The 20,715-nt window shown below is 40.2% G+C and overlaps 1 protein-coding gene across 2 annotated transcripts in view; it reads left to right on the top strand.

Moving 5' to 3' along the window:
• The window catches only part of Drosha (drosha ribonuclease III), a 127,510-nt gene that overhangs the window by 65,728 nt on the left and 41,067 nt on the right, over positions 1 to 20,715 (top strand). For both annotated transcript variants that reach the window (XM_042690511.1, XM_042690510.1), the window contains exons 19-22: positions 1,160 to 1,267; positions 10,459 to 10,566; positions 10,994 to 11,132; positions 12,250 to 12,310. In XM_042690511.1, the coding sequence (XP_042546445.1) occupies positions 1,160 to 1,267; positions 10,459 to 10,566; positions 10,994 to 11,132; positions 12,250 to 12,310 (416 nt within the window). The remainder of the gene's footprint in view (positions 1 to 1,159; positions 1,268 to 10,458; positions 10,567 to 10,993; positions 11,133 to 12,249; positions 12,311 to 20,715) is intronic.

Here is a 20,715-nt window from a genome sequence, read left to right as displayed (position 1 = left end):
TCAATTACTATGACTTGAGCCACTAATTCTTTCTATAAAGGAAGGCTCTGAGAACTGACTGAAATGTCCCTCTCTTGGTGTACAAGGAAAGAGGTGGATGGGTGGTGGGCATCTGAAACTCCATTTAAGATCTCTCTTCCATGGTATTTGGCCTGTAGTAGGAGCTTTGCCATTGGTGGAATTGGTGAAATTTTGTAGCATTGTCTTTATTTATTTTTGTTATAGTGGTTGCTTTTTTTTTGGTCGGTCATGGGGCTTGAACTCTGGGCCTGGCCGCTGTCCCTCACTCTTCAGCTCAAGGCGAGCGCTCTATTGCTTGAGTCACAGCACCACTTCCGGTTTTCTAGTGGTTTATTGGAGGTAAGAGTCTCACCCCGGGCTGGCTTTGAACCTAGATCCTTAGATCTCAGCCTCCTGAGTAGCTAGGCTTACAGGCGTGAGCCACTGGTACCCGGCTGTTTGTTTTTTTAAAATAAGTTTTTATTGTGAAAATACTGTACAGAGGGATTACAATTACATGAGCAAGGTAATAATGAGTACATTTCTTATCAAGCATTGTTATCAAGCATTGTTGCCTCCTCCTTTGTTTTTTGGTTATTGTTTTTTAAGGCAGAGTCTTAATTGTATAGCCCAGGGTAGCCATGAACTCATGATTCTCTTGCCTTTTAGCTTCCTGAGTGTTGGGATTGCAGGTGTCAACAACCCTGCCCAGCTTTTTATTATTTATTTATTTAAATAAATGTTTTGCAAATCTGAAGGCAACACGTAGAATTATGTGCATAACAGATAACTGATTTTCTTTCTTAGGTGGAAATGCTTAAAATAAGACGATGTGAATATAATTTTTGCATTGCTGATTTCCAATCTCAGATATCTCATATTGTTTTATCAGTGAAAGAGGATATTTTCTTTCAGAATACCAGATAGGTAGGTTTGGTGTAGAGTTTTTTTCTCATCTGGTTATTAGGAACGGTCGCCTGTTACCTAAGGCTTCATACATCCTGGTCTTCGTTTAAGATAAAATAATGTAATTTTGTGTGAAGATGTTTGAGTACCTTAATGTAAGGATATATTGAATGCTTCTAACTTACTTTCTCATGCTTGGCTTCATTTTGCATTCCAATTGTTGAGTTACTTATCCTAATACATTTTTTTCTAGGAAGCACTCCAAAAAATCCGACAGAAGAATACAATGAGACGAGAAGTAACTGTGGAGCTCAGTAGCCAAGGATTTTGGAAGACTGGCATTCGTTCTGATGTCTGTCAGGTGATGATACTTCTGAGAACCTGGCTTTGTCCACAGAGTTTCCCCTTTAAGGCTTTGGCCTTGAAGTTCTTCTAATGGAGCTGTTTCTATGGAATGTACTAACTAGATGAACACTAACCTTAGATGATTGTTTGAGTTTGGATTTTTTTGTCTCTTTTGGTTGTGTGTGTGTGTGGATGTGTGTGTTGTAGAATTTTCATATATAGCAGTGTTAAAATTTAGTATCTTTACTTTGAATGGTGTCATCTGTCTTCAGATGCACCTGCCTGTTTGCAACATGAGTATAGGTGCAACACAGCTAACCCAGCCATCATATAGACAGGCCTCGTTAGTGTACAAACTGTCTGGACCAGTGATTCAAATTTGTATTACAGAGAATGGAAGGCATTAATGAACTGTAGCGTGTATTATGTTTATTCATTAGTAAATCAGTAAACATTTCACATTTAACCCAAATGACAGTACTTTTTTTCCTTCGGTAAACTCAATAGAGAAATATTTCATCTCTGTATAACTGACTCATTAATAAGCAGCCCCCCCCCCCCCCCCATCCCCTATAGAATTTTACACCAGATTAGATATCTCCCCAGATGAGCATATTCCTTGGCTCTTCCCTTGATTCTTTTGTCATGATTGATGTTGGCAGCATGAGAATTAGAACAGAAAGGAGTTGCAGACTGGGTAATGGAGCTTGCTTTTTTCCAACCTTTTGGAAAATACTTTTAGGCTCCCACTTTCCTGTTGTGATGGAAGCAATGTGTTGTAATGAATGCAGACAAGTTGTTCTTAAGCATTCATTTCATCATAATGAATTTTTTCTAAACAACAACAAAAACAACAGAATCAATGTTGGCATTTAATTATTATTGAACAGTGGAGTTTAAACCAATAATTAAAAGTATGGCCGTATGATTCACTTTCTAAGTCACAGCCAAAGTTAACCCTTTATATTATGATAAACTGCTATATGCAGTATTGCCCATTAGGCTGAAAGTAATCTACAATGGTCACCTACTACATCCACCATTTCCTCAGGTGTTTTGCCAGGTGACCAGTATATTTTACTGTTAATGCTTTGAGATTAGAATGTTTTATTTGCTTTTATTCTTTCTCTAGACTTTGTAGGCATTTCTCCCCATTTTTTTCTATTTATTAGTGTTTCTCTGAAATTAAATGTATGTTATTATAAGATGACTTCATAAGAACCAGAGAGCAAAAAGGTAAGCAATCTGCTCAAAACCTGGCAATCTCGGTGATAGATCAGAGTTGATTGTTTAAGAATGTTATGATACTGGACACTGGTGGCTCACACCTGTAATCCTAGCTACTCAGGATGCTGAGATCCGAGGATTGCAGTTCAAAGTCAGCCCAGGCAAGAAAAGTCTGTGAGACTCTTAGCTCCAGTAAACCACCAGAAAACCGGAAGTGGCACTGTGGCTCACCTTGAGCTGAAGAGCTAAGGGACCACGCCCAGGCCCAGAGTTCAAGCCCTACAACTGACCCTCCCCCCACCAAAAAAAAAAAAAGAATGTTATGAAATTTTAGAAGCTGGGCATGTAGCTCAGTGGTAGAGTGCTTGTCTAGTCCATTTGAGCTCTTAGATTTGATTCACAACATTGCAAAAAAAAAAAAAAGTCACTAAATTGTGTGTGACTCATTGAGAACTAGAAGAGACCTTAGAGAACTTCTAGTCCTGTGATTGCTTGCTTGCTTGTTTGCTTATGTCTATATGTATGTATTTATGCATGTATGTATGTACATATGCATGATTGCATGCATGTATGTATGTATTGGAGTTTGAACTCAGGACCTCAAGCTCTTGCTTAGCTTTTTTCATACAAGGCTGGTACTCTACCACTTGAGTCACAACTTCACTTCTAGCTAGTTAACTGGAGATAAGGGTCCCACAGATTTTTGCTGCCCAGGCTAGCTTAGAACCACAATCCTCAGATCTCACCTCCAGAGTAGCTAAAATTACAGGCATGAGCTATCTGAGCCTGAATTTGATTTCTATCTCTCTTTCTCTCTCTTTTTTCTTTTAACATGCTTTTGGTTAACTTCAAAGTGTATTTTTCCAACAAAATCTTGTATAAGCCTAGTTTGTGTAAAAGTAGACTATCACTATGTGATGGACTGCTAACGATGGGTGTGGAAGGAGCATCCTGTTTAACTTGATTTCTCCTTTAGTCCTTAAGCCAGCTTTCCTATGTTGTTGTGAAAGCACTGAGCCCTTTTCCCCTTACTTTTGATGGAGCAACGGCAATGCTAAGGGATCTGTTCCAATGTGGTTTTGTGTTCTTCTGCTGCATCACAAAGCCCCATGCTAGCTCCCCTATAGAATTAAAGCTGCTTGAGAACTTGATCATCCTAGCTCTGTGTTGTCTTTTGCATTCTGTTTCAAGGTTGTTAGGCAAAAAGACTCATCCCCTTGACTCACTGGTGAGAGAAAATGGGCCTGATTAAACCCTGTAAGGCAAATGCTTCACGATGTAATAATAACCCTCCCAGAGTCAGTGTCTCTTCTTTCCAAAGAGAACTAGCCATGCCAGGAGCCACACTTCCCTTCGCTCTTTCTCCTGATGGGTGTCTTCCTAAGATTCCATGAGATTATCCTCGTATCTTAATGACTTGAAGAGAATGCAAACTGATGTCTATTAGATCATATGTACAGAAGGAACTGCTTGATGGTTTGTAAAAATAAAAACATGTTTGCATACAAACGAATGAAAATCAGTCAGTCAGCTATGTGAAGAGTCTATTCAAGTAGAAAAGATGGAAATTGAAGCAGGATGACATTGCGGAGTCCAGGGATGGATGATGATTAGAGGCAAAATTATAATGCAGACACCCTTGTGCTGCATGGATGAAATGCTTCTTTATATATCAGAATCATCTAGAAGGCATTCCATGGCTGTTTATCTTTTTTTTTTTATTTATTATGAAAATACTGTACAGAGGGTTACAATTACATGGGCAAGATAATTAATACATTTCTTATCAAGCATTGTACCCTCCTCCTTTGTTTCCCCTTCCCATCCCATCCCATCCTCCCCCTGCCCCCCCCCCAACCCTCGCCTCCCCCCCCCCCCCCCCCCCCCCCCCCCCGGCCGAACCAAAGTTGTAAAGTTCGTTTTCGACATAATGACTTGTACGTCTCATTGTTGCAATGGGTCTACCTGTATCCCTAATTTAAACGATTTGTTTTTCCCCTTCCCCTCCACAAATTATAACAACATCAAATACAGTGAAAGCAGGGGTTATACCGTGGGGGAGGGACATACAAAGCAACAAAGAAATCATCTTATAAATGTGTTAGAAACAATCGCATGAAAGAAAAAAAACATTTGAATACATATCTTAGGGTTCATTTCCCTAACATCAACTTATCTGACCTTTTCTGTTTGACTCAGACATATACTAGTTATTGCAAATAAGGGAAACCATGGGACCTATGTTTCTTTGGGCTTGGCTTACTTCACTTAATATAATTTTTTCAAGTCTTTCCATTTCCTAACAAATGGGACAGTGTCATTCTTTGTGATGGAGGCATAGAATTCCATTGTGTATATATACCATATTTTCTTGATCCATTCATTTACTGAGGGGCATCCGGGTTGGTTCCCTGTCTTAGCTATGGTAAATAAGGCTGCAATAAACATAGTCGTGCTGGTAGCTTTAGTGTGATCTTGTTTGTGAACATTTGGGTAAATGCCCAAAAGTGGGATTGCTGGGTCATAGGGGAGCTCTATGTGGAGTCTTTTGAGGAAACTCCATACTGCTTTCCAAAGTGGTTAAAGAAGTTTACACCCCCACCAACAATGCAGTAAGGTTCCCTTCTGTCCACATCCCCTCAAGCACCTGTTGTTATTAGAGTTCTTGATTATAGCCATTCTAACTGGGGTGAGGTGGCATTTCTTTTATGGCTAGAGAGGTTGAACATTTCTTCATGTGTCTATTGGTCATCCTTCTTTCCTCTTCAGAGAAGTTTCTCTGTAAGTCTTTAGCCCACTTATTTATTGGGCAGTTGCTTCTTTTAAGATTTGTTGTTGGGGGATTTAATTTTTTGAGTTCCAGGTATATTTTAGATATGTCTCAGACCCTTGTCCGTTGTATGGCTAGTGAAGATGTTCTCCCAATCTGTGGGCTTTCTATTGATCTTGCTAGCTATGTCCTTTGCCATGCAGAAGCTCTGCAATTTCATGCAGTCCCATTTGTCCAACCTGTCTTGATTTGTTGTGTTTCTAGGTCTCTATTAAGAAAATTTTGGCCTGTGCCAAGTAGACCTAGGGTTTCTCCTATTCCTTCCTGTAATGTTTTTAGAGTGTCTGCTTTGACTCTGAGGTCTTTGATACATTTGGAGTTGATTCTGGGGCAGGGTGATATAGAAGGATCTAGCTTTAGTTTTCTACAAGTAGTTAACCAATTTTGTCAGCACCATTTACTGAAGAGGTTGTCTTTCTTCCATTCTATTATTTTAGCTCCCTTATCGCAGATTAGATGGCTATAGGTCTGTAGGTTCATTTCTGGGTTTTCAATTCTATTCCATTGGTCCTGAGGTCTGTTCTTGTGCCAGTACCAAGCTGTTTTGATTACCATGGCTTTATAGTAGAGTTTGAAATTTGGTATTGATATTCCTCCAGCACTGTTCTTTCTGTTGAAGATTGTTTTTTGCTATTTGGGGTCTTTTATTGTTCCATATGAATTTTTGGATTGCCTCTTCTATTTCCTTGAAGAATGAGGTTGGAATATTGATAGGTATCGCATTGAATTTGTAGATAGCCTTGGGATGGCTGTTTATCTTGATATCAGAAATATAATTTCACCATCAGTACGCTCAGAGTTGTGAAAGTTAACTATTGCTTAATACACCCACATATGGAGGTGTCACCTTGAGAGAATTTGGAGGTGTTATTCCTCATCTCATTTATTACATGGGAGCAGCCTGGTTCTAATTTAAATGCCAAATCCTAAAGGAAGGGAGAAATAGCTTCCTGGGAGGGCAGTGTTGACATTTGTCCAGGATAGATAAGGTTGAGTTTTGTCTCAGGATAGTTAACTATTTTTCTAAACGCAGGATGACTGCGCGGGCCATGGGTCCCCAGTGAGGGCTGGGAAATCCATTGCTCCTTTGGAGTTTTCAAACTCTTAGCCATTCTCATGTGGTGCACACAGATCTCTAATGCAGTTGCCTCTACAGTATCAAGATTAGACATTTTGGTTGATTTATCCTGAAATTCTTTTGGTCAATAGTGTGGAGAAACAAAACTGTTTCCTATGCATTTAGGTTACTAAGTGAGCATTAAGAGCCAAAAACTGGGTATGCAGGTTTATTTTATTTCACCTTTGGTTTTAAGAGTTTCTATGAAGAAATTGAAGATTATTATATAATTATGTAAAAATATTTTTGTGAGGATGGCCAATAGACACATGAAGAAATGTTCAACCTCCCTAGCCATAAAAGAAATGCAAATCAAAACAACATTGAGATACCACCTCACCCCAGTTAGAATGGCAAAAATCAAGAACTCTAACAACAAAAGATGCTGGAGGGGATGTGGACAGAAGGGAACCTTACTGCATTGTTGGTGGGAGTGTAAACTTGTTCAACCACTTTGGAAAGCAGTATGGAGGTTCCTCAAAAGACTCCACATAGAGCTCTCCTATGACCCAGCAATCCCACTTTTGGGCATTTACCCAAATGTTTACAAACAAGATCACACTAAAGCTACCAGCACAACTATGTTTATTGCAGCATTATTTACCATAGCTAAGATATGGAACCAACCCAGATGCCCCTCAGTAGATGAATGGATCAAGAAAATGTGGTATATATACACAATGGAATTCTATGCCTCCATCAGAAAGAATGACATTGCCCCATTTGTTAGGAAATGGAAAGACTTGGAAAAAATTATATTAAGTGAAGTAAGCCAAGCCCAAAGAAACATAGGTCCCATGGTTTCCCTTATTTGCAATATCTAGTATATGTATGAGTCAAGCAGAAAAGGTCAGATAATGTGATGTTAGGAAAATGAACCCTTAGATATGTATCTTAATGTTTTTTTCTTTCATGCATTTGTTTCTAATGCATTTATAAGATGATTTCTTTGTTGCTTTGTATGTCCCTCCCCCATGGTATAACCCCTGCTTTCACTATATTTGATGTCGGTATAATTTGTGGAGGAGGTGGGGAAAAACAAGTCGTTTAAGGATACAGGTGGACCTGTTGCAACAATGAGAAGTACAAGTTGTCATGTCGAAAACGAACTTTACAACTTTGGTGCGGAGGGGAGGGGGATTGGGTGGGGGGGCAGGGGGAGGCTGAGAAGGGATGTGAAGGGTAAACAAAGGAGGAGGCTGCAATGCTTGATAAGAAATGTACTCATTATCTTGCCCATGTAATTGTAACCCCTCTGTAAGTATGTTCACAAAAAATAAAAATAAAAATTAAAAAAAAAAGAAAAGTTAAAAAAATATTTTCATGATTCTACAGTCTATTTATTTTTACTTTTTGGCTAGTCCTGGGGCTTGAACTTAGGGCATGAGCCTTCTTGTGTTCAAGGCTAGTGCTCTATTATTTGGACCATACCGCCACTTCCAGTTTTTTCTGAGTAGTTTATTGGAGATAAGAGTCTGGTGAACTTTCTTGCCTGGCTTGGCTTTGAACTCCAATCCTCAGATCCTGGCCTCCTGAGTAGCTAGGATTATAAGTGTGAGCCACCAGTTCATCTGTTTTTTCAGAAATTTAATTGTCATATTTTCTGTCCTCTTCTTCCTGTTTCCCCACTCATGCTGTCCTGAAAGCCACCTTTTAAAAATGACCTATTTTCTCATTTTCTTTTTTTCTTTTTGTTTTGGTCGGTTGTGGGGCCTGAAAGCTGGGCCTGGGCGCTGTCCCTCAGCTCTTCTGCTGAAGGCTAGCACTCTACCACTTGTGCATTAGCCCCACTTCCGGCTTTTTCTGCTTATGTGGAGCTGAAGAATCGAACCCAGGATCTCATGCATGTAAGGCAAGCACTCTACCACTGAGCCACCTTCCCAGCCCCATCTCGTTTTCTTATAAGCAAATACATGCAGCTATGCAGTGCTTTATCATGGGATACTGAGGGCAGAGAGATACATTGTGAGGCACTTTTGTTGTGTGAGTATCTCAGAATATACTATGATGTTTGTATGTAAACATGGATGGTAGTAGTCACTTGATAGAAGACTATATTCTACTTTGGCTGCATATTTTGTATTCGTATTGTTGTATTTTTTCTTTTTCTTTCCTTTTTATTACAAGGGGTTACTATTCCATGGGTCAGGTTATGAGTACAATGCTTCTTGATCAGTGTCACCCTCTCCCTCATTCTCCCCCATTTTCCCTCTCTGGTCACAAGTTATGTAGTTCATTTTTTACAAAGTGTGCATTGAATATAATGACTGTATTTGCTCACTCTTCCTCTCCCTTCCTATGCTTCCCCCTCTTCCCATCCCCCAAAACACGTTTCCACTTCCTGGTATTTATTTTGATAAACTGTACATTAAATAGAGGAATTACACCTTTAGATTCCTCCCCTAAGTATAGCACTTAGAAAAACAAAATGGAGGGCTGGAATGTAGCTTAGCAGTATAGTGCTCGCCTAGTATGCATGAAGCCCTGGGTTCCTCTGTATCACATAAACAGAAAAAGCCGGAAATGTTGCTGTGGCTCAAGTGGGTAGAGTGCTATTCTTGAGCAAAAGAAGCTTAGGGACAGTGCCTAGGCCCTGAGTCAGTCAGGCCCCAGAACTGGCAAAATAAAAAAAGAAGAAAAGAAAAACAAAAGTGGACAAAGTTCCAGTAATTTTATCTCAATGGCATGTCTCTAGGCAACCTCCAATGGTAGAACCAACTCATCCTTTTTCTCTCCCAGAGATAGTAGTAAGACCTTGTACATTGAGGTGTTTTGTGTGCTTTTATTGAATTGAACCGGCAAGAAAGACACTGTTGACTAGAGATCCTATTTAGTTAGAACCAGACTTTCATTCTTTACAAGCTAATAATACAGGGAGCTGATTTCTATAGTTTCAAGCAAATCCATTTTCATGTATTTTTAAATCATGCCAGCTTAAAATACTTGGAAGACTGAAGAGATACAAAGCAGCTGTCAATCATCCTGTAGGCTGTGCCCAGCCTTCTGCTTTCAGTGAATAAGAATGATTCCTTCATTCTCTTGAGTTCTAGGCAAACATTATTAAAGAAAAGAATAAGATGTGCTTTCATGAAATCATCTCCCAATAAGGAATCAGTCAGATGAAAAGTGATTGAAACAGAATATAAGTTTGGTGTCCTCAGATGCATGAATTTTATTGCTGGTTTTATGAAATGGTCAGTATGGTGTGAGATTTAACATTTAATAATGTTAATTCTAGGGTGGCTTTGGGAATTATCCAGTTGCATATTTCCTACCTGAAAGGCAGTGAGGAGTTTGTGAACGCATTAAAATTATGCACGGCGTTTGTGCGCGCACGCGCGCGCACACACACACACGCACACACATTTCTAGGAGAGTCATTGATTTGTAAAAAGAATTGACCCTAGATATAAATAGATGAGTCCTAGTCCATTCCATTATGAAACTAGTGACAAGGAGTCATGGAGATGCATGTAACTTACTTGAGGCTGCCCTGCTGCATACTGCCTGTATCAGAGCTAGACTTGAATGAGGGATAACTGGCCTCATTATGAGCCTTTACTAACTGAGCATGGTGGCCCTTGCCTATAATCTCTGTACTCTGAAAGTTGAGGCGAGATGATCACTAGTTCAGTTCCAACTTGGGCTCAAGACTGAGACTCTCAAAAAAGAAAAAACAAAACAACAAATAAAAAAAATTAAAAGATTTTTATGTTTCTCTTTTAATTTTTTTTAACTGTGCCTAGGATCAGCTACATTTGTCATTCCCATTTTACAAGTGAGAAATCAAATAGCTTGCCTCAAGATACAATGAGTGAGTGGTAGTATACACGGTTAGGATCCAGGCATTCTGGTTCCAAGATATACCTGTAGCAACTATTAATGCTCTGCTTCTCCTAGGTGATTTGCCCAGCTGCTATACACCCAAGGTGGAATTTAGGCTGTGAACATCGTTCTTGTTTGTTGTTAAAGAAATGGAACATTTTGATAGCTTTGTATAGAGTTATAACACATTGAATTATGGTTTTTCTAGCATGCCATGATGCTGCCTGTTTTGACCCATCATATCCGTTATCACCAATGCTTGATGCACCTGGACAAGTTGATAGGATATACTTTTCAAGATCGGTGTCTGTTACAGGTAAAAATTACCCTCCTGTGCACTCACATAATAAAATAGAGGTAATTCATCTCACAGATGACAGATGGTGCATTGAGTCTCTTCTGAGAGACTACTACTTTCCAATCCTTTCACATGTGAGGCTGTCCCTGAAGAAATAGGCAACAACTAAAATATGCCTATCAATCTCGGAAGTGCTTCTTTTAGCTCTTCTAGCTCTGCTGGATATTCTAATTCTCTTCTGAAAGATAAGGATTTTTCGCTTTGTTTTCAGAAGAGGGCTGTACCAGAGTTCTGAAAATTTGATTATGGATACAGATAGAGAGATAAAGGTTAAAATTGCACTGGATGGACAGCTCCTCTCTTGCTTGTGTCATTTGGAATGACCTAGAGATGGTTGTGTTGGTGCTCAAGTTTTGAGACTCAACCTACTGTATTGAAATTTCAGCTGGCCATGACGCATCCAAGTCATCATTTAAATTTTGGAATGAACCCAGACCATGCCAGGAACTCCTTGTCTAACTGTGGGATTCGGCAGCCCAAATATGGAGACAGAAAAGTCCATCACATGCACATGAGGAAAAAAGGTTGGTTTTAGATGACTGTAGGATCCTGTTCTCATAGGGTTGGTCTGTGCTTTCTTGTAAATTACCTTACTCCCTCTCCCCGGAAGTGGTTCTCTGGCAGTCTTTAAATCTTCTTCCTCTGGTGCTTCCTAAGTCATGCTTAATAATATTCACTCTGGGAAGAGTACCATAATGGAAGTGGATGAATTTTTTTAAGAAAAATTTGGGCCATGGAAGTGGCGCTGTAGCTCAAGTGGTAGAGCGCTCACCTTGAGCTGAAGAGCTGAGGGACAGCGCCCAGGCCCAGAGTTCAAGCCCCACAACCGACAAAAAAAAAAAAAAAAAAAAGAAAAATTTGGGCCTTCTCTCAAGTGTTTTAAATATTTTTCAGATATTTAGACCTATAGATATGAAATCTTTTAAAGTCATTGGGGTAAGAAAGTGTTCTTTCCTTGTTTTTTTGTGCGTGGGGTGGGGAGGGCTGGTGGTCTGGTGTTTGAGCTCAGTGCCTAGAGCTTGCTGACAATCTACCCCATGAGCCTTGCCTCACCACCAGCCCTTTCTGCTTCTCTTATTTTTCAGGTAAGATCTTGAGTTTTTGCCTGAGACTGGCCTGATCCACATACTTACATCTTCCAAATATCTGGAATTGTTGTTGTGTATCTCATTTTTTTGGTTGAGGTGATATTTAGATTACTATTTTGCCTCAGTTTCCCTCAAACCAATATCCGCCCCCCCCCCCCCCCCCCCGCCTTTTTTTTATTTGGTTTTTGTTTTTGGTTGGTCATGGGGCTTGAACTCTTTGGGCCTGGGCCTCTGTCTTTCAGCTCTTCAGCTCAAGGCTAGTGCTCTTCCACTTGAACCACAGTGCCACTTCCAGTTTTCTGGTGGTTTATTGGAGATAAGAGTCTCATGGACTTTTTCTGCCTGGGCTGGTTTTGAATCTTGATCCTCAGCTCTCAGCCTCCTGAGTAGCTAGGATTACAGGCATGAGCTTTCCCTTCTTTTTTGAAGTAGCTAGGATTAGAAGCAGGAGCTACTGCATCTGGTCTTAGAAATTTTTCTTTCTGAATGCTATCTGATGGTCTCAGACACTTCTAACCGTATTACTCTTGTATTTGTGTTCTTTTCAAAACAGGAATTAACACCCTAATAAATATCATGTCACGCCTTGGCCAGGACGACCCAACCCCTTCAAGGTAAAAGGGATATTTTTAAAAGACAGATTTATTGTGAAGCAATTCCATACCATGTCATTTATACACTTAAAGGTTTAGAATCCAGTGGTTTGTTATATGTTTGTGAAATTGTGTACCTACTGTCTAATCTAAGAATGTTTTCTTCATGCTAGACCAACCCCCACACCCGTTCACAACCCCTGTTTTTCCATAGCCTTTACAGCTCTTGCTGGCAACCTGTGCTTACTTTCAGTCTATGGACTTGCCTATTCTGAGCATTTCATGTGCATGATATCATATCATAGGCTGTCTTTTATGGCCACAAACGCCTCATTCCTGAGATTAGGAAGAAGTCAAGGGTTTGCTATGAATACTTCCGTACAATAGCATCCTCAAGGCTCTAGCCATATGAGCTAAGCACAGGTACATCGGAAAGGAAGAAGTATAACTATCGCTGTGTGCAGATGGTTTGATCATGTATTCAACCTCTCACTACTGAGTAGATATTAACTATGGGTTTCACACTGAGGAAGTTTTCTTCTATTCCTAGTTTTTGAGTGTGTGTATGTGTGTTTTTTCTTTTTGTGAAAGGCTATAGCATTTGTTTTTGTTTCAATTTTTTATTGGGACACATTAATTAAGGGGGTTGGTTCACTGTGACAGTTCCCCACATTATAAACAATGTATCCTGATCAACCTCACCCACTCTAGCATTATGAGTTTTTTTTTCCTGCTTTTTCTGGATTGAGATAAGCATGTTTTTTTTTTCTTTTTAAGTTCACTCATATGGGTATCAAAATAATTAATTTGGAAGTGATAAATCAAACTATACTTTCCTGAGATAAATCTCACTTGATCCTGATGAGTAATCTTTTTTATTATTTGCTGCCAAATTTAGTTGGCTAGGAGTTTTTCTGTCTACCTTCATAGGAAGCCAGTCCATAGTTTTCCGTTCCCACAATGTTTTTGTCTGTATTTTTTTTTTTATTATGGTATTGGCCTCATGGAATGGGCTGACAGGTTTTATAGATTGGCCTTCTTTATTTTATTGCCTATACATTTATTGTCTCTATACATTCATCTCTGACTTTTGTGTGGCTACCAGTGCCTAAAGCATCTGGGAAGGAAGCAGTCTGCGTCTGTGTAAACCCACAAATACCCCTTGAAACTGAGCAGCAACTGACACAGATAGGTAGCGCCTGGAAGTTGGGCTTTGTGTGGAGTGCATTGAGTTGTCTCTGAACTCATAGGGGAGAGAGCTTGGGGCAGTGTTCTTGTGTAAGTGGAAAGTTGAGTAGCTGTGGCGTGAAGGTGTGGTTTCCCTGGATGAAAGGTAGGTAGACAGGGTTAGGCGTGACACAGTTGAGGCAGTTGCCTCAGGGGATAGCGGCCTCCACAGCGAGGAAGACCTAATAGCTTCTTTCTCTTCATATAGGTAACGTATCTTATCTGAAAGGCTCCATATTTTGGACTTTTTCAGATTTTAGAGTATTTTCATTGGCCTTATTACCTTGAGTAGCCATCATCCCCAAATCCTAGTGCTCTAAAATCCAAAACCTCTTGAGGAATGATACTCAAAAAGTTTTGGGTTTGGGGCTGGGAAGGTGGCTCAGTGGCAGAGCGCTTGCCTTGCATGCATAAGCCCCTGAGTTCGATTCCTCCGCCCCAAATAAGCAGAAAAAGCTGGAAGTGGCGCTGTGGCTCAAGCAGTAGAGCGCTAGCCTTGAGCTGAAGAGCTGAGGGCAGCACTCAGGCCCAGAGTTCAGACCCTACAAAAAAAAAAAAAAAGAAAAAAAAAGCTTTGGGTTTGAATACAAATTATTTGTTTGGGATTTGGGGATGAGGGATGATGAATTTCTGTGCTACTTTTCCCCCCTTCCCCATCTGGGGACTTGAACTCAGGGCTTCAGTGCCATCCCTATGCTTTTTTGTTCAAGACTAGTGCTTTACCACTTGAGCCACAGTCCCTGCTTCCATCTTTTAAAAAAAATTGCCTCTAGTTGCTCAGTTTTTCTTTCTTTCTTTCTTTCTTTCTTCCTTCCTTCCTTCCTTCCTTCCTTCCTTCCTTCCTTCCTTCCTTCCTTCCTTCCTTCCTTCCTTCCTCTCTCTCTTTCTCTCTCTCTCTCTTTCTTCCTTTCTTTTCTGTTCTCTTCTTTTCTTTTTCTTTTTGTTGGTTGTGGGGCTTGAGCTCAGCATCTGGGTGCTGTCCCTGAGCTCCTCTGCTCAAGGCTAGCTGCCACTTTGAGCCACAGCTCTAGTTCTGTTTTTTTGGTGGTTAACTGGAGAGTTGTCAATATAAGTTGTATCTTTTGATGGAATTGTTTAAATCTTATGATTTATAGTTTTTGTCTTATTAAAAGGTATCTCTCTAATTAGAAGCATGATTCAAAGTTGTGGTTCATCCCCAGTAGTTCAAAATGAATGAATGAATGAGTAAAAGGTAAGGCTTTTTGGCTGGGAATGTGGCTTACTGGTGGAGTGCTTGTCCTAGACTTCTTTCCCAGCACTGTGAGTGAGAAGGATTGGGAAAGACAGACAGACAGACAGACAGATAAGCAAGTAACAGGCTTTTTTTTTTTTTTTTACCATGGCAGAAGGAATGGTATTTGAGATGTGGTGTCATTTCTGAAATCACTGTTTGGAAAAGTGGGCATGGACAGAGAACAAATTGGCTCTCTTGCCCTTTGCCTTCTGCCTTTTGCTGCTGTGTTGAGAGCCTCTTGCAGTGAAAGTGCTGCTTTTTCTGATGTAAATTCGACCCTAGTGTCTTTTCAGAAAGAGCCCCCAGCTTGGGCCGCCAGAGTCTGCTGCTATTTGACTGCTGGTGGCTGGCAGTCCACAGCTATGCCCTGTGCCAGAAGCTGGACTTAATGAAGCTTCTTACAAATTTAATTCAGCAGACATTTATCCGGAGTCTTTTAGTTTGAGGCAGTTTGTAGGTATTTTAGGGGCTCCAAAGGCTAGAAAACCAAAGGCCCACTCTCCAGGAAGACCGACTGCCTCGGGTGGGGTGAGAACACTAGGAACATAAATAACTTAGTATGGGAGAGACTCTTATAAGTGCTTCTGTGCAGATCAAAAGTGAAAACATACCCAGAAAACTGCCGAGGGGCTGCGGATAGATCTAGCTGTTGTTCAGGGATTATAGGTCAGTTTTATACTCTGCACTTGAATAATTGAGATGGCTTTAAACTGTTTGCCCTCTCCCCTATTTGTTTCTTAGTTGGTCTTATAAAATAGGATGCGGCAGTCTCTCTGTTCCTTGGAAGTGTTTGTCTTTGAAGATTAAAATTCTAGGAATCAGTGGTGAGATGTTCTCAACTAAGGGGAAGGAGTAGAGCCAGTCAGTCTCTCTGTGGGAAGTCTGTCTCTGGCACTGATAAAAGTGAGAAGGTGGGACCAAGGAGGACAGGGGAAGGGGTCCAGATTACAGGTTCTTGATGAAACTTCCTGCTCTGCTTCTCTGAGCCTTCTGCCCCATTCTGCTGTTGTTCTTTTTAGGATTGTCTTTGCAGTCAGCCAGCTTGCTTATTTCTTAGTCTACTCTGCTGCAAAGCATCTACCTCTTACACAAAGACTGACGTGTCCACCTGTAGTCCTAGCTCCCATGACATATCCCCGGGCCACTTACTTTCATCTCCTAGTAACTCTCCACTGACTAGAAGGCTCAGACTTCCTAAGCTGTCAGGTATTTCCTTTCCCTTCCACACAGATCTTGGTGCTCATCCATTTGCCTTTGCAGTTCCAGTGTGGCCTAGTCTACGTCTGGCTCAAATCCTGCCAGTACGTATATTCTGGTTTCCTTGTATATAATCATGTTACGGAGCTTCTTTTCTTTATTGAACTGTAAAGATTTTGAAAGAGTGTGGTCTTACCTTTTTTTATTTTTCTTTTTTATAGCCAGTGCCTTTTGCAGAATAGGTCAGTAAATAGGTATTAAAGGGAGGAATGCCATTCACTTTACTGCTTTTATACCAGGCTACACCTTGTAAATAGACTAGGGAAACGGGGTGTGTTTAAGGAGAATAATGGTCAGGAGGGGTCTCCATGTCTGCTTAAGCTGATTTGGGCTCAGCTAGGATTTACAAAAAGGCACAAAGGCTTAACTTCACTTCACAGTGTTCGATAGCCTGCCTGCCATCAGAAATACCAAATACTGATGCTGGTATTACCTCAAGCATATGTGCCGCCCAGAATTTTTAGACAATATTGCTGTTTAACCACACAGGTCTCAGCTGTTTATTTAGCATGCAAATTGTGATTGAATACTACCACCAAAGAGTCTCTGAAGCATTAGTCATTTGGCATTCATTCACTGACAGTCCATGTATTGTCAGTAGGCCCTTTGCGAAGAGAAGCTGGAAGAGTAGTAATAGAGAAAAGAGCAAAATCAAGCAGCCATGGTTTGTTTTTCTTTGTTATTTTGGATTGGTAGACTCATTACCAGACAACAGAGAGATACATCTGGGCTCTTTCTTAAATGTCTGTGTGTTGAAGGGATGGTCATTGCAAAGTATAATCCCTTGGGACCCAGGGAGGACTGATTCTTAGATTCTGTGTGGACATGGGGAATCCACTGATGTTCAAGTCTTTCGTGTACAATGGCATGGTATTTATATGTCATCTACACACAAATCTTTAAATCATCTCTAGATTACTTATACAAGTAACCTAATACAAAGCAAGTGTTACTAAACTATTATTTACGAGCTAATGATCAAATGGTCAGGTTTAACACATTCAATAGCCTTTGAAAGTTCTTTTCAATCTGCAGTTACTGGAAGTCACAGATGGAAAATTCATGGCTACTGAGAGGCAATCATGTTTTTTATTTTCAGTCAGTTATATATAAGTATTCACATTCAAAATTCAGTAACAGCATGCACTGGATATATGTGGAGTTACTGGCTTAAGTGGTTCAACTTAAATCCACAAGATGGTTTGCACAGGGCCACTATGTCCAGTGGATCTGAGATCTGACAGGGCTGTGACCTCTTCTTCTCTTCAGTGTCCAGGCAGATGTAATGAGAATGAATTCCTGAATTGGTAGAAGGCTCGACTGACCTCCAAAGCCCTGTAGCTCTCCCTGTCAGTTGCTGGTTGAGGCTTGGAGTATACAAATGAACAGATATGTGAGCCATGCCATGATGGCTTTCTGTCAAGCACATGGCACCTTGCGGGCCTTACTGTTACAGAGAGATTATTGCATTTTGTAAAGTGCATTGAATTTCTAGGACAAAGTTTGCTTTGTAAATGTAACTGTTAATCTAGACTTTTCTGTGCCTATGTAGATCCAGTTCTCAAAGATAAAATAGAGTGTTTAGTCCCTGGTAAACAGATCATGTTGGTGCTTGCTAGTATTTATAGAGTGTGGTTAAGAAGATATAAACAATGGCAGAAGGGATCAAAGATTTGCTGCTGTGAGAAGTAGCAGTTCACTCTGTCGTTTACCAGATAAACCACTGGGTCAGGAATTGCCCAATGTAATAATAAACTAACATGGAATTTAATCCCCATTTTTGTTTGTGGCTTACTGCCAGAGCTTAGTCATAATGCAGAAATAGAAAAAACATGTGCTGGATATGGGAGACTTATTTAATGAGCCTGTTTAGAAATGTGACCTTGTGCCTCAGCAGACTGAATAACAGCCCAGCTCTGTGGTCATTAAAGTTCTAGACCTAGTTCTTGTCTCCAGGAAAGTTTATAAAAGAAATAAAGGCAATGTTCAGGCTACTTTGACTTTATTTAAAGTAGTGTAGCTTTTAAGCAGTTTTTATTCTTTTAGTTCATCTTTTATAATTCTTGGATAAAGCATAAGATGATCCAAATATGATTTGACTCCCCAACCCTACTCCAGCCTCCCACCTGAGTTCCTGACTTTCACATGAACTAGATTTGGTTATGTTGTGCTTTGAATTGTTAGGAAGAAAATAAAATCTCTGCCACAGAAAATGAATTCTTGGGCTGGGAAGGTGGCTCAGTGGTAGAGTGCTTGCCTTGCATGCACGAGGCTCTGGGTTCGATTCCTCAGTACTACATAAGCAGAAAAAGCCAGAAGTGGTGCCATGGCTCAAGTGGTAGAGCACTAGCCTTGAGCTGAAGAACTGAGGGACAGTGCCCAGGCCCAGAGTTCAGGCCCCATGACCGACAAAGAAAAAGAAAAAAGAAAATGAATTCATAGTTTATTGGCTCATGAAAAAGATTAGGATAATATAATTAACTCACCATTTCTTTTTTGTTTGTTTGCTTTTGGTTTTGTTTTGTTTTTTACATTTATTATTATTATTATCTTTAAGTAGTTGTACAAAGAAGTTCCCTTTCTACAAAACAGTATATGAATACAAGGTGTCTGACAACATTGTCAATCATCGCTTCTAACCCACCCCTTTTCTCGCTTTTTTTTAAAAATTGAGATTAGGTGATTACATAAATTTCACAGTATTGTAGAATAGTGATATTCAGTTAAAGTCACAAACACATTTTAACCTTCACAAGGCAAATTGTCATTATCATGGCCTATAAAGTTTGTGAATTCTATGAGCTTTGACAATACAAGTTATTTCTTCCACATTGGGTGATGTTTACATTTCTTTCCTTTAGCTTAGTGTAAGCGGTTCCCTCTTTCCTTTTCATTCCTCCCTTCCCATCACTGTCTTTGGGTTGCCTAGTTCTTTTTCTTCTATGTCCAGTGCAGCTGATGGGCCCCTTTGTTGTATGTTGTTCCATTTCCCACTTATTCTGAGTCCTCCTCCTGGCTTCCCCCCATTGCATGCATATATCTGCTATATATAGCTGGTCAAGAACATTGAGTCATTTAATAATGATATGACAAAATGAGTCTTATTTTTTAGCACTTGCCCTTTATTTATAGCTTATTAGCTTTAGAATTTTTCAAAAGGACTTCATGGTTACACCATTTTAACCATTGAATAAATAATGTCTCTGTTTTGTTTTCCAAGAATAATAACAGATGGTTTTGGAGTTCAGAAAACAGGCTTTTGTCAGGAAGCAAGATTTCAGTCCTAACTAGCTTCAATAAGATTATTTCTTGTTGGTGGGGGGGGGTTCATTGGGTCTTTCTGTTTGCTTTGTTCATTGTTTTTGACACCATTTCTGGCTCAAGACTGGTCTTGAGCTCTTGATCTTCTTGCATGTCTCCAAAATGCTGAGATTACAGGTGTATGCCACCATGCCCAGCTTGAGTTCTTAAAAAAAAAAAATCAGAACAAAACATAATGTTTTATGTTTTACTGTGGGACTAAGTCACTCTTAGCTAGTGGAGTAGCAACAATAACAAAAAAATTAACATGTCCTTTAAAAAATTTTAGATTATGAATCCTTTAGTATAGCCATTAAAATGAATTTTTTATCACTCCCACTCTATCTTTAGTTTTCTATTAGTGGCTATCAATTGCTTTCCTGAATGCCTTTTTTATATAAACAAAAGTCATAAACTGAAGGCCTTCTTTAAAAAAAAAAATCTAGTTTGTTCCTATTGCCAGTTTTTCCCCCAAGATTCCAAAATGTAGAAGTAGCATAGGGCAGAAGAACAAATAACAAATGAGATAAATGAAATAATACAAAATTTCACTCAAATTTTCAGTTGGATGATGTGGTAGCCAATGGCCATGTAATTTACACATATTTAAAATGTTCTGCTGTATAAATGAACCTAACATCAGGAAACAGAGCGATAAAAGTAGGCTCTAACGTTGCCATAGATTGAGTCTTGAGGGATTGGAGCTTTATCGAGTATCCCTTGGGGCTATCAGTGCTTAAGATGGGGTTTCTAGTTGCCAGTGTGAATGAACAGAATTTGGGAGAGAGAACAGAGAAGGGAGAGAGGGTAGTGAATGTGTGGGGCAGCACCCTGGATGCTGGTCAGCTTGGAGCTGAAATGGCTGGCACGTGGGTTAGTCTTGCTAGTTGCATTTTGGAGAAGATGTAGGTCTTTGGTGGAGGTCTTTCTGGATACCCCAGGAGTCAGGGAAGTCAGCTTATGCTGAGGCACTGGCCTTTTTGCTCTGTGCTAGGATGGCTAGCCCTTTTCTCTTGCATGGTGCTGTCATCCTATTCCAGCTAGCATAGAAACAAGACCCTCGATTTCTCTCTCATATTCAACAGCACTTACTACCTCCCAGCTTTCCTAGGCAGAATCAGATCTGTCTCCATCCCTTCAGAGTGCTCCTGGGTGGCCTTGTGACTTCGCTGTGAGCGAGTCAGTGCTCTCTGCCTTGTACAACCTGGGCCTCCTTGCTCTGTCCCCCTGGCTAGCCCTTCCCCTTGCCAGCCTCTCTCCTGCTTGACTTCTCAGCTTTGACACTCCTGGTTCAAGAGTATGTCCTTCGTTTTTGTAGCTGTGTTGTCTCCCCAGGTCATGTCATCAATTTCCTGAAGATATATTATGAACCATGTGTGCTCATGAT

The sequence above is a fragment of the Dipodomys spectabilis genome, unplaced genomic scaffold, assembly GCF_019054845.1.
Source record: "Dipodomys spectabilis isolate Male_0828 unplaced genomic scaffold, ASM1905484v1 ptg000138l, whole genome shotgun sequence".
NCBI classification, from domain to species: domain Eukaryota; kingdom Metazoa; phylum Chordata; class Mammalia; order Rodentia; family Heteromyidae; genus Dipodomys; species Dipodomys spectabilis.
Note: the sequence above shows the minus strand (reverse complement) of the source record. Positions and strands in the feature narration are given on the sequence as shown.